This window comes from Chroicocephalus ridibundus, chromosome 4, assembly GCF_963924245.1.
Source record: "Chroicocephalus ridibundus chromosome 4, bChrRid1.1, whole genome shotgun sequence".
Lineage (NCBI taxonomy): Eukaryota > Metazoa > Chordata > Aves > Charadriiformes > Laridae > Chroicocephalus > Chroicocephalus ridibundus.
The window spans coordinates 53,875,711-53,890,098 of record NC_086287.1 but is presented as its reverse complement, the minus strand read 5'-3'; the positions used below and the strand labels follow the sequence as shown (position 1 = coordinate 53,890,098).

At 44.4% G+C, this 14,388-nt stretch overlaps 1 protein-coding gene across 2 annotated transcripts in view; it reads left to right on the top strand.

The window, feature by feature from the left end:
* Positions 1 to 828: 828 nt before the first annotated feature.
* The window catches only part of CCDC88C (coiled-coil domain containing 88C), a 100,149-nt gene continuing 86,589 nt past the window's right edge, over positions 829 to 14,388 (top strand). For both annotated transcript variants that reach the window (XM_063332529.1, XM_063332528.1), the window contains exons 1-3: positions 829 to 1,186; positions 1,285 to 1,385; positions 9,477 to 9,585. In XM_063332529.1, coding sequence (XP_063188599.1) covers positions 1,127 to 1,186; positions 1,285 to 1,385; positions 9,477 to 9,585 — 270 coding nt within the window. In that variant the 5' untranslated portion in view covers positions 829 to 1,126. The remainder of the gene's footprint in view (positions 1,187 to 1,284; positions 1,386 to 9,476; positions 9,586 to 14,388) is intronic.

The following is a 14,388-nucleotide window of genomic DNA, read 5'->3' as shown; positions in this document are numbered from 1 at the left end:
ATCTCGGCATGCCACCACCCATCACCTCGCCGTTACACCGCGCGTCACCTCGCCACGCCACCACCATCTCGGCACCGGAGCCCGCACGGCACCGGGAAAGCGGCGCCGAGGAACCCCGTCGGCAGCTCGTTGCGTTTGATTTTTCAAACGCGCACGCAACAGGTTGTGCCTCTCCTTTGTCTCCACGTTTTCCTTCCCAGGATTGTGCGCTGCACGTTGTTGGAGCATCCCCCCCAAAAAGCCATTCCTGCCCGACTTTATGGGCAGCTTCGTACTTTTTTTTTTTTTTTTTTTTTTAAAGCAGAAACTTTAAATCCGCGCGTTGGCGTCCCGCACTTGCGCTGCTCCGCGGCAGAGGAGGGCGCAGGGCCGAGCAACGCGGCCACGAACCGCCCGGTGCCCGAGCCGCGGGGTCCCGCATCATCCCGGGGTCCCGCATCTCGCCGGGGGTCCCGCAACACCCCCAGGGTCCCGCATTACCCGGGGGTCCTGCACCTCCCCGGGGTCCCGCATTTCCCCGGTTCCAACGGGACCAAGTCGGGGGGTGGAGCGGGGCCGCCCCTACCTCCCGCCTCCGCAGGGCCGTAGAGGGCGGACAGCCGCCGGTGCCCCTCTTGCCGGCCCTGGGCCAGGGGCGACCGCTGCGGGGAGGCGCGACGGGCGGGCGACCAGCGGGCCGGGCCGGTGGCCCGAGCTCCGCACCACATCCCGCCCCCGCGGCCGCCCAGGGGCGCCTCCCATTGGTCGGCGCCGACTCCCTCCGCCCTTCTCATTGGCGGCGGGTCGCGCCCGTCACGGCGCTGCCGCCGTCCGGCTGCGATCGCCGGGGTGAGGGCGCGCACCCGCCGCAGGTAGCGCCGCGGCGGCGGCCGGAGCCGGGCTGTGGGGCCGGAGCTTCGCGCCTCGGCTGCCGGGTCTCTCCCGCCGGCGAGGGGGAACTCGGCCTGTTGCTGCCGGGAGGAAGGACCGCGGCGGCGTCTCCCCCCGTGCCGGGGGCGGGGGAGCGATGGGCCGCGCATTGTTTGCCCTGTAGGCAGCGCCCGGCGGGCAGCGGGGCGGCGGGCCATGGGCGCCGCGCCTTTGTCTCCCGAGTGAGCCGGCCCCGCTCCCGCAGCCTCCCGCCGCCATGGACGTGACCGTCTCGGAGCTGCTGGAGCTCTTCCTGAGGAGCCCCTTGGTGACCTGGGTGAGCGCGGCGGGCGGAGCGGGGGGCGCTGAGGGGAAGTGGGGGGGTGCGTGCGGCCGCCGTCCCCTCACCCCCGCTGTCCTTCCCTCTGCCGGCAGGTGAAAACCTTCGGGGCCCTGGGGAGCGGGGAGGAGGACAGCCTCGGCGTCTACATGGAGCTGGTGGATGGCGTCGTGCTGAACAAGATCATGCTGCAGATGTGAGTGGGCTCCCGGGGGAAAGGGGGGGTTGTCTGGGCCCCTCGGGGGCGGTGGGGGGCTGAGGAGAGGCCACTCCCGGCCCCGGGGCGGCTCCGGCGGGGACGGGTCCGCGGCTTGCAGGCACCGGGGCAGGGACGGAGCGGCGGCTCTGCCTCGTTGCCTTTTAGTTGCTATTTGAATTAACAAAAAAAAGGAGGAATCATCCCCCCAACCTCATCCAATTCTGTAAAATCTGCTTAACTTTTTTCTAGTTTTTTTTTTTGGGGGGGGGGGGTGGTAGTGGTGGGGTGTGTATGTGGTTTTGTTCTTGTTTTCTCCCCAAACAGTTTAGTTGTTCATACAGGCTTTAGGGGAAGGCAGTATAAATAAGGAAATGAAAGTACTGTATCATGTAAAGCTTTACAGGGAGGACTTCGACTGAAGTGTGTCTACATTCTCGTCTAAACTTCGCTATTTAATACATGATTCAGAAAAAACCCACCCAACTTCGACGATCTCTCGTTCAGGCAGCAGTGTTGAGGGTATGTCTTGAGGAAACCTATAAATAGGTTAAAAGAGCTGAAAATACCTTAACATTGAAGTGAATTGTCGATAAAACTTGTACGTGTTTTGACCACATCCTTTCCTGTTGCTGGTCTGCTGCCTGTAGATCCTGATTGTTTTGTATCATCTCTGTATTTGCTTTTAAATATTCTGAAATGTGTCTGATAAAGAGTTTGTAGAAGAGGCACGTTTGACTTTCAGGGGAGGAAACTTTTGAAATCACTCAATTTGGCACTGCACTCCTTTAAGTGAACTAAATCAATTGAAGCTTGACCAGTAATTTGCAATGTTAGGCCAAGTCCGAGCACTTAAATTAAGAGTTCATATTAGAATCTTTAAGTGAAATTTTTGAAAAGTGACTTCAAAAAGTCTGACAACCTGTGCCCCACCCACTAAAGTTGGCAAGTTTTGTTATCTTCTGGTACCTATCATCTGCTCCTTTTGAAAAGGTAATCAAATTTCCTTCCGTTTTGATGTTACTAACAGTGGAAATTGTGAACAGGAACTTACATAGTGAAGCTGGTGAAGATTTGTGATTCGGGACAGAATCCTGAGCAGTGTGGTGAAATGTTAGCTGGGATGGAAACATGATGTAAAGACAGCAATTTCCAGCACTTCCCAAGGAGTAATTACACTTTAAAAAGAGACCTTTCTGCAAATTAGAGCCTTGAGTATGAGCATCCAGATCCAGACGTGTACTTTTCCAAGGCAATTGGCTTATGATTTACAAACATTGTGTGTGGCATGGGGGTGACCAACCAAACTATCAAGGAACAGCAGCATTTGAGTTTGCTGCAGGTTTAACTAACTAAACTATCACTGTTATCTAACATGTGAAAGAATCTTATTATTTCAAAACAAGAAAAATTAGCTTAGTACTTAGTTGCTCTTGAATTTTGATATTAAATAGTCTGAAGTTATGTGGCTTTTGAGTGACTGTGGTGTTCTTACATTGAATGAACGCATCATTCAGTGTGTTTTAGAAGTGCTTTTATCAGGCGGTGTATGCAAACTGAAATATTTTGTAGTTGGCCATTGAAATATGTCTAAGGAGGCATAAAATTGTTAAAGTCTATGGAGCAACGTAACAATGCTCTGGGGACAAGGAGTGAACGATAAGATCTCGTTGAAATAAGGAAGATAAGCGTATAGGCTGACCGAGTGCAGTGACACTAGTTGGCATTTTGTCGGATATCATGCATTTGTGAGAAGTGCCCTGGCATGTGTGCTTGCCTTAAGCAGTCAGGAAAACAAGTTTGTTTTTTCTTAAAAAAAAAAAAAAATAAAAATCTTTGCCAGCAGTGTTGCAGAAGATGTAAGTGGGGAGAGCATGAGCAATGTGGAGCAGGAAACTGTCCCTACACAATCAGGGCGCTTTTTCTCCTTTTTAGGTAGCTTTGGCAGTGCTTCTAATGGTGTCTAAGGAGCTTGAAACCAAGAGCTTTCTACTGAAAGCCCCAAACTGTTTAACTTAGGAAGGATCGCGGTTGTATTTATGTATAATAACCCAGCAAGGCGCTCAGCAAAGGTGCTGTCTGTGACCATCACTTTTTCCTGACTTAACCTTTAGAAATTGCAATGCAATTGCTGCTTGCCTGTAAATCAGGAAAGCCTTGCAAGGTGTGTTTCTGCTCCACAAAGCTTCCGGAATAGAAAAATAAATGTATTTTTTAAAATGCTTGCTCATCACCTTTTTCTTTTTTTTTTTTTTTTTTTTTTTTTTTTTAAGGTCCTGGTCCCTGAAGATGACTTTCAGTGCTTGGCTTGAGATTTTTTTTCTTGCTTAAATTGTATTAATGAAGGCCTTTGATAAATCTGCTAGAATTTGGTTGTGCCGGGCTGTGATAGTGTTGGTTGTCTGAAAGCACAGATGCGGGCACGCACATGCAGAGAGCAGGGGGTAGCTGGGCTCCCCGTGTGGGTCGCTGTCTCCTCACTCGTGTGTTATTTTCCTTTTAGTTTTTCAGGTTAAATATCCTGCTTGACTACTTACTGGAACACAGATAACACAGACACATGAGCTTGCATCTGAACACCTCGTGTGATGCAGTACTTTGCTGCAGATCAACAGGTTTCTTCCAGGGAAGATTTTGAAAGCTAGATTGTGACTTTCATTATTAAAAATAAAACATTTTTGTCCTGCAGCTAAGCAGACTTTTAAGTTTAATCTGTGTCCAAAAGACAGGTGGATCTGTGAAGAAATCCAGCTCTACCTGTTGAGTGGAGATTGCTGAGTGAAAGGAAGGCTTTAGCTGTTTGAGGCGTGAGTGGGCTGTGCGAGCTCAGTCAGCCTCTGGTTTCTGTTGTAATAGGTTGGATTTTGCCCAAAAGGCTGTCTGGCAACTTAGAGTGGGTGGAGAAGATCCCAACAGCTTGGTGTTTTGGTGTCAACGTTTTTTTTAGGCAGTGGGTTCGTATCAGCAGGGCAGCTGTGTCACCAGAGAGATTCATGACACCTATCGCTTTTCCTGGCTGTGTGACAGGAGGCGAAAACAGGGCTGTGCCTTTGCTCCATCCTTGTCAGAAACGAAGAGCTCCCAGGAACCTTGGCCCTGAATAAAATGTCGTTTGCTCAGGCACATCAAATGTAGCCATGGCACAAGGGCAGAGAAAGGGGACCCGGCCTGGGCTTAGGCAGATTCTGGCCATAACATGGTCGGTAGAGGACCTGCTGGTGATCCCTTTGCTGGTGATCCCTTTGCTGGTGATCCCTTTGCTGGTGATCCCTTTGCTGGTGATCCCTTTGCTGGTGATCCCTTGCAAAGCAAGACCCTTTTAAAAAGGGAGTTGGGGATTGTTTTATTTCTCAGCAGTGGTGCCTAGCTGGTTAACCAGTTAAATCTAATAGGAAGAGGCAGGCAGACAGCAGCATTTGATTCCCCCACTTATATTTTAAAACAAGACAAATGTGCGTGTTTCCCCCCCCCCCCCCCCCCAAGTCATTTTGCTGTAAGTGGGTGGTTTCCTTTTCCTGTGTTCTGTCCAAGTGTATGCCCCAACCTGATCACTCATGAAGGACACGTTGATTTTTGCAGACTTGCAGTACTGGCTGAATACAGAAATGTTTGTTAATCTTCAAAGTGGAACTGCCCTGTCCTGAGCTTCTGTGTTTCTGGTGGATTTACGTGTATCAGGTTAACGAGCTTCTCTGCGGACAGATTTTCAAGAACTTTTTTTCAGTTGGTTTTGTGTCACTTCCTGGTGTGGAATTAGCACACGGTGACACTGCATGGGCTGCCTCCAGTGTTGCAGTTGCAGCTGTGGCATAATACCTACAAGCATAAGCAAATATTTACCCTGTTTAACTTCTTCTAGAAAGTTTTATTTGGGAAATGATGTGGGGGTTTACACATGCAGGCACACAAGCACTTAAGTGTTTTCATACCGACTTGTTCTAATTTTTCCAATTGATGTTTTTTTGTTACGCATTCCTGTTTACTGAATATTTTGTTAGGAATACATCTGATAAAACCATTTGTATTAAAACCACATAATAAAAATGCACAATACTAGGTTTTTCCGTTTAAATTGCAGCTGTCATGGTTTGTGGTACTGTCAATCTGTCGTCTTTAATTTAGCCCACGTGACAGGAACAGCCACGTTGTGAGTGCCCGCTTCTTGTGGTTTGTAGCAAATGGCATGATTACCGGAATGTTGATGATATGTATCTATCTAATTTAAAATCTTATTTAAAGGTGTGTTTTTCTACCATTTTCCATGCAATTTAGAAACCCCTCCAGCCTTCAGTGGCTTCATCCAACGTGATGTCCGAGGAAGGCAGAGTTAGGCTGGTCCAAGAGTGGTTGGGGTATTTGCAGCTAGTGAGTGTCGCAGAACAAAGAGCCTTGGGATGCTGGGCACAGCCATCTCCTCCTGGCGTCTCATAACCCTTGGGCCCCTTACTCATCAAAATTACTTGTCAGAAATTGCTCAAATGGGATTGTCATTTTGAATTTTAAAAATGAAATATTTTTTTTGTTGTTACTTCTATTAATTGGTGGCTTAAGGGGTGGCATCTTCAAGTACTTGTGCTGCCGGCCTCACGCCTGCCGAATGGGTCACTTGGCCTCTGTCTCCTGGCCCTTCCTTTCCTCTGTGCTCTTGTAAAAGTCATGAAGTTGTACAAATCAGAGGACTTCTTTAAAATATTTGGGTATATAGTGAGGTTTGAGGCTTTCCTTCTGTTTATTTGGCTTGGGTGGTTTTTTTTTACTGGTTTGCAAAGTTGCTTAGGCACACCTCAGTCACACCACCTCAGTCTTATTTAGATAACTTTTTTGATCTTAAGGAGTAGGTGGTTTTTAAAAAAAGAGAATTGTAGTTTTCATTATATTTGTGTGTAAAGCTAAGACCAAACATCAAAGGACTGAAAAAGCACCTCACTGAGGTTGTGTTCAGGGATTTTTCAGATACGAATACCTGTCTGAATGTTTGGGTTACCTGTTTAGTGTTGCAAAAAGTCTCTTTAATTTTCAGTATGATCCTTGGAAAGAGTTTCTTTCTGTAAAATTCTTCATAAACAAGTTTCACCAACCAAGCTATAACGCGCAGAGTGTGGTACCAACAGCTCTGTCTTCTTTAGGATAGAAACGTGTGTAAACACAGAATTTGCCTCTTATGGTATGATTTTACTCAGGTGCTTTTTTTTTTTTTTTTTTTTTTTTTTTTTTTTTGAGGACCCTGTTTCCCTTTCTTGCTTTTCCCTGCTGTAGATCAGGCTCTTCGGGTTGTAGGGTTTTGAGTACCTCAGTCTCTCTAGGTTTTTAGCCTTTTTCTTTCACTCACTGTGAGATTGGTAAGCATGCCTGATTGGGGGTTTTCTGGCAACTTGCTCCTTCCCTGAGTACAGTAGTTCTGAATAAATGCATGTCTCGAACCTTTGATTCTCATAAGTGTTCATCTCCATGCTTGTTAGGTCAAAAGATGTTTTGCCAGTTCAACTGGATTAAACTGAATTTACCTGGTAAATGGAAAAGAATAAGTCTGTCTTTTTTGGGAACCTCCCACTGCCTCCAGGAGCAACTTTCTGTGGGTCCTCCAGGTTCTTGGCTGTGGAGCTAGGACAGCAGTGGTCATTGCTTGAGCTTATCTGATCCAGGATTAAGGAAAAATACAGTAACAAACGAAGAAGAAATGGGATATTGCTTGTTGAGAAGGAATTGTTTAGTTTTCCCTGTGGTAGTTTGAAGGGTAGGCTCTGCTGGCCTTCCATGTCTTGTGCAAAGGGTCCTCTCTGAAGTGAGCTGAGGTGCTGGATGAAGTTATTACACCACGTATTCAGAAATCCAAACCATAATTTTTTCAAGGTACGTTCTGATTTCAGAAAAGCTTTTAACTTCCTTGTCTGTGAGGAGGAGGAGGAGGCAGGACTGCCCCAGTGACACTGTGCTGCAGCTTGGCTCCAGGTTAAGAGGCCCCAGAGGTCAATGGCATTAAGGGCTCTTGGGGCAATCAATTACCCTTAATGAAGATGATAGGATAAAAGCTCCAGAATTGCTTCTGAGGGCCTGGTCCTGCCGATGCTTATGTTCTTGGAACAGATGACAAGATGATGAGCAGGTCTGGTCTTGGAAGGAGGAGTTGTTCTGTCTTACGCGCTTTTGAAAACCTCATCTGTGTTCTACAGTTACACTGCCTGCAGCTGTTGAAGAAATTGCCTCTCCTTTGCGGTGGCTAGTGTGTGTGTTTTGTGGATTTTTGCCCTGTTTTGTGTAGTTTTTGGAAGGGTTGTTGAGTATTGCTCCACTCTATAGCCAAAGCTTTCTCTTCCTGGACATAGACCTGGGTCACTGCAGAGAGTGATATAAGCAGCGTGCTGCCTACATGAGCTTTCATGTGGAAATGAGAACTGTAGACTGACCCTTCTGTTTGGCCAGCTTCTCTTTACTGTACGTTCCTTCCCTTTCAGCTTCCCAGTTTGTTGTCGTGACCTTGCCTAAAAAGGCTAAGCATCCTTCAGGGTCCAGCATCTGCTCAGGGTACTGAAGGCAAGGTGCTCTCTGAGTTCAAGCCCAGGTGCCGTTGACACTTCTCCCAACTTGCTGTATTGCTGAAGACCCATACTGTCCAACTGTGTATGGGTATGGCTTCTGCACTCCTGTCCCTGAGTAACAGTAACATGGAATACTTATTATAGATTTTACTTTAAAAGCTTGTTACAGTTGCTCCTCTTTTTTTCTCTTTTGTTCATAGCTTATTATAATGCCAATCAGCATACAAAATCCTTTGCTGCTGTAAAGGCTGTGTAGGGTCTTGCTAGTTTACGTCAGTGGCAGTTTTGGTCACCTGTACTTCAGTTTGCTTGAACCCTGGTAGGTAAGTGCTGTGTGTGATGTTATCTGCTGCCAAGGCAGTTTTCTCTTATCTCTGGAATATCTACGTATTGTGTTATATTTATACACACAGCACTGCTTTAGCTAGAGAGGTGCTTCAGGATAGTTCTCTATTTAGAAAAAAAAAAAAAAGTAAAGAAAAAGCTCTTTGACATACTTATGTAAACTTTGGCAGATACATTTTAAAAATAAATATTGGATCAGTTCCTCTTTTATTTCCCTTGTCAACGCCTGAGTTCAATATTTGGCTCTGGAAGAGCTGTGAATGGCTTAATTAACAGCCAAAGCAGGGCCCTGGGAGGCAGGTGTTTGGATTGTGTAGGAGTTTGCTGATAAGAGTCTTTATTAGAGGGGAAACACAAAGCTTTGATCTACGCTATTGGCAGATAAAGGTTTTCTGATTCCTTTTTTTGCAACATGTTACGGTGCACATAGAGAATCTAAAGGTGCACATTCATATTAAATAATTTGCAGGGTTTTTTTCCTTGTGTTTTATTTTAGAAATACAATTGTTTCAGGTACAATCTTGTTTAAGTTCCTTTAAAATCAAAACTTGAGGCTTCTTTCCCTAAAATCATTCCACCAACTTTTTCCTGTCTTGCCTATATCTCTACCTACGTTTATATTTTGTTTATATCTTGTAGCTCGGTAGAGCTGTTTTTTTGCGACACAGTGGGTATATGACAGAGATCTAGTTAGATGATATGGATATAATAAAAATGCAGTGCTCCTTTTCCTCTGTATAATACATTTGGGGTTTGCAGTTTGCACAGTGATCTTTGATCGTGTGTTAACACCCTCCTCTTGTCATAAAGCTCCAAAGCCAAGGAAGGCTGGTAGCCTTTCCTAGGGTTCCCTTTATTTGAATAAGATAAACCCCTTATTATCAGAGACTGCTTTGATCTAATGTGCATCAACTAAATATGCCCTTTGCTTCAGGGAAATATAAATAAGGAGGGAAGCTGCCCTGAATGGCTGTTTGAGTTAACCTAAAGTAGGTTACTTTGCGGCACACAGGAAGATTTGCAAGTTAGACATAGGTGCAAAGGTAATGAGCGTATTCTGTCATGAATTAATGTATATGTATCCTGTATAATTATGTCAGCACATTTAATGGGTAAGTTTTTAATGGTTTTCTTGATGGTGCATTATTGAGATGCTAAGTCTTAGTGCTGAGTAAACTAGTAATACTTTATTTTCTTTTTCTTCTAATAGAGATCCTCGACCAACCAACCAACGTGTCAACAAGCATGTAAATAATGACACCTACCTTCGGGTTCAAAACTTGACCATCTTAGTCAGAAACATTAAGACTTACTATCAGGTGAGATTTCTGCTCTCTGCTCATTTATCTGTGGTGATTCCTGTAATGTTCCAGCTAGTGCAGGGGCTGGTGGCTCAAAAAGAAGCTTGCTACAGGAAATGGAGAGGAAATTGTGTTTGTGTAAAAGTACTTTCAGCCGTGCTTTCCTTATGAAATGACAATACGGCTACCTTCTCTATGGCCAGAGGGTGCTTCCCTGCCCCCCTGTTTTTTTTAAAGAGAAATTGTGCTGGAAGGCTGTGATGGCACTTGAAGATACATGTAGTAAAAAGGCTCTTTTGTGGTGGCGTTGTGGGGTGTGTATGTGGAGGGGTTTGCTGAAATTGGAATAATGTTTTTGAGTATAAAATTTGTTTAAAACAAGGAACCTTCTCTTAAAAGGGGCTTCCAGTAAATAAATCGTTATGAAGAAATGTCTTTAATGCTAGAATATAAAGCTCAAATTGATATGCTATTAGCAAAAATAAATTTGTGCTTATCTTGAAGGTAGACCTCTTATGCTGTGTACCTGTTCTTGGGTGTTAAAGCAGTTGTTTGTTCTGACCTCCTTGTCTAAGAGACTTAAGTGCAGGAATGACTGCAAATTCTCACAAATAGCGTGCTTCTTAGGCGGCATCCTTGAACTGACTGTCAGTGTTCCCCTGCTGTCATAGTGCTCCCCTAAAACCAGCCTGGTGACAGCTGGGAACTTTTGCAGACTCAGATACATGTTGGATGCTGCTGGAAAGCCACAGAACTGAATTCAGTTACTCTAAATAGAATTTCTGTATACACGCTGTTGTGTATATTTAGACTCCTCGGTGAGAGGGGTAACTGTTCTACCGTTTCCTTTTACACATCTTCTGCCAGATTTGAATGCTGTACAGTATAAACCAGGCTGAAAGCACTGAGGACTGTTAAAATGCTCCTCTGCAAATGTGTCCCAATCGTATAATGGACAAAACAACTAAACCGTAGCTGCTGATGTCAGTGTGCTCATCCTGGACTTCATCTTTTGTGTACGTGTAGAAGAGACTGTGTATTGGCTTTGTCTTCAAAATTCAGAATAGCTGTAATGCTTAACTCCCAGTAGTGCCTTTTGATGCCGTTCTCTTCCAGAGCTTGTCTACTGCTGTTCCATGTTATTGCCACTACTCTGCTTCTGAACTTGCTTAGGGAAGCCTAAAAGCGAGAGGGACTTGTGAAAAAGTCAGATGGGGCAGATGAGTCATCTGCGCAAGTTCCAGTAGCCTGCTAGAAACATGAAGTGTGTAACTCAGGTCTGAGATGCTGTAGGAGGGTATCATGTATTTCTGAAGACAGCTGACCTGCGTCTCGATTGTTGAGAAATGGAGATGCTGATGCAATGTGTTGTCACTCCTGAGACTTGTGATTTCTAAGGGGAAATTCCATTTGATCATAACTAGAGGCTGAAGGTTTGGTATTCTGTTTTGTGTTGTATCTCTGTTACCCACTGATAAGTGTAAATGTATGTGGAGTCTACAAGGAAAAAGGACCATGTTTAAGGACAGGGACAGGACTAGTCTTTCTCTCTCTCTTCTCATCCCCACAAGATTTACAATATGGAAGTCTGGTCCTTCAGGTGTTAAAACGCTTAAAGGTTTTTATTCATGTGAGTTCTTTTTCTTAGAGCTGAATAACCTGACCGTTTTTAAGAGTACCTGAAGAGAGATCAGATTCAGGAAAAAAGTGACTCAGAATCATGTGATATGTTGCTTGGTGTCTTGTTGACCTAGCTGTTGAGCTGTGTGATCATAATCCAATAAAGCTAGCAACAGCTAAAATAGGTTAAGACACAGAGTTTTCAATGGGAAACAGTAGTTGAGACTTGCAGTAGCAGGCATGACAGTGATGTTCCTGTTCTAGTCCAGAAGTTAAGTACTATGAATCTTGCTGCCTGAAGACTATATTCCCTGTATGTAAACAAAGCAGTCATGAGAGCTGATCATTCTTTGCATTTGGTCCTGAAAATGTCTAATTGTGACAAAGTTTAAAATAAAACCACTTCTTTTTTGTTGGTTTTTTTTTTTTGTTGTTGTGATGATAACATTATGTAGGAAACCTATTTATCCTTGTCACAATCACATCTTCAGGGCAAATCCAAGGTCTCGATGCTAATCTGAGATTCCCTTTCGTGTGGTGGTGTGCAGCCTTCAACTCTCTGTAGTCTGGGAGGAGTTAGGGCCGTCTATGCAGTAACCAGCCTCTGTATGTGATTGACGCTGAGTGTAACGACGCGTCTGTACTAATGTCTCGGATATTTGGAGGGGTTTCTTGGGTTTTTTTTCAACATGCAACCAAAGGGATGCTTTGGAATATGTTAAATATTGTTAAACCTCTTCTCTCCTGAATGTTAGGGATTTTTTTAAATAGGTTGAAGTTGTGGGAATTGTTTGATGAAGTAGTACTAATACATTAGCTTAAAACAAAATGAGGGTAGTGTCTTAGGGACTGAAAACATGATCAAATTTGGTTGCAGACTGGAAGTGGGAGGGAAAAGTTTCTGACAAACAATAGGAACACAAATGTGCTGCTTCCTCAAGAGAAACAAAAGCTCTAAAAATACAGTGTTGGCCTTGACAACATTCCCTTTCACTTAATGGACGCTAGTCAGGTTTACAGCTTAGTTACTGAGTTTGGTAGACCAGTTCTCCTAGAATGAGGAAGATGACACCTGGTGCTTTATTAAGGACATTAGTAGGTATGAAAGAATACTTGCCCCTCTGCATTGCGCAGGAACAGGCAGGAGCATGACATGAATTCATGGTACTGTAAACTGTATCTGAGGAAGGTGACATAAGTGTCTACTAAAATTAACTCTGATACTCAGAAGTGAGTTGACATTTTAGATCATATAATTTGTCTAGTGTATCTGTATCTCATATCTGATTTCTCATATATTTGTATAGCTAAACAAACCAGGTTATTGGGGGAATTTGGCTTTGGTTTGAGCCGTGAAGATGAGTTCCAATCTGTGCTTCAGCAGGCATAACTTGGCAGGGATAAATACACTGAAGAAGCTTTTTTCCAGTTCAAATAACCTCTCATATTTAGAAGTCTGCTAACTTAATTTGTTCATTAACAGCTTCCTGAAGAGTTGCCTTCTCACAACTTTCATCAGCACACAACTGGATTGCTGATGGCTACTAGGAAAAACTCTGTGTCAGGACTCTTAAATCAGGGGAAAACATTGCTTGCTGCAGGTTTTGGGGTGTGTGTGTGTCTTTTAATTGGGTATGTAATATTTGTGATTGGTGGCAGGAAGAAACCTCTCTGCATTTCCCACTCTCTGAGCAGTTGCTTTGCAGATCTGTTCCTGAGTTGAGAGGCCCCTCTTTTGAAACCAGGCAAATGACTCATTTTGCTGTGGGATTTCATGAGCATTCAAGAGAATCTGTCATTAATTGCATTTAATAACTCTTACGGCACTGGTTCACTGGAGAAACGGCTGGTCATAAAACTTCTGGAATTGGTGCCATGTCTCGGAAAAGGGCTGAGCACGGCAGAATGTGTTCGTTGCTTGCTTGTAGTGTGAGTTTTATGTGTCTCTTCTTGCTCTGACTGAATTCAGGCACTTGGCTGTCTTTAAACTAGAGTTCAAAATGATTTTGTAGGGAATAGTTTAGTACAGAGAATTACAGGTTGCTGTCTGTAATTACTGTGAGGATGTTGATTAAAGGGGTTGATTGGGAACTGAGTGTATTGGAGAAGAGATGCTCATCCACTTCTCACTGGTGCAGGTGTTGTGCATCCCATTCAGAGGGTGAAGTCTTTACCACATGCTACAGCTAACCAGTGCGTATGGAACAGATGGACCGCCAGCTGTCGTCTGCTGCCTTGTGGTGATAACGTAGTTGGGAATGTTGGTCCTTAAGCTAACACTGGCCAGCCCAGAGCAACACAAATGAAATTATCCTGCTATTCCTGAGCTCTGCCTTCAGTTTGAAAAGCTTCTGTTGTGAACTCCACTAAGGATTATCTACTGGCCCAATTAAATTGGCTTGAAAGTAGTTCAGGTGTGAGTACTGCAAGACTGGCTTCACTGAAATTAGCACTCTTGACCCTTGTTGACAGTGAGTTGTTATGGCCTTAACTCCCCAGGGCCTTGTGCTTCTTTTCCAAATGGTGATTAATCCCAGCTGTGGCAACTGCCTTCATAGTGGCACTTCACTGTCGCTGTTTCTGGCAACTTAAAAAAAAATACAAACAAACAAAACCCTTAAACAATCAAAAAAACCAAACAAAACCACCCAAAAAGCCACAAAAAAAAAGGCAGAAAAACCCCCATAAGCTGCAACAACCCGTGCAAGAGCTATTATTGTTGTTGGTTCCATCATTTCTGATAACGGAAGAAGAAAGATAGAAAATCTAAGTGGTGTTGGCCTATCCCTTTGCAGTGCTGTAGAGAATATTTAAATCCTGTAGGTGCTGGTATTTGAAGTGTCCAGGTAAGAGCAGCTGCCCCGATGTCTGCAACATCTGGAGAACATGCTCGGACCTATAGAGTTTTGGAAAAGGCCTAAGGCAGTCTGGCAGGGGAAGCTTTGCTGTGCTTCCTCTGCTCACGTGCTAATCCTTGGGTTTAGGGTGTTTCTAAGGAACTAAAAATCACTTTGATACCAATTTATAAAAAACTAAGTTTATGAAAGGATCTGTTTGGATGTCAGCTAGTTTCCTAACCTTCAAAAATGCCAATAATCACTCCAACAGTATATACTGCACTCTTAAGCAAAAATTCGCACCATTTACATGAAAAACATGAGGTCGATGGAGAGAAGAAGAAAAAAAAAGAATGTGATCATC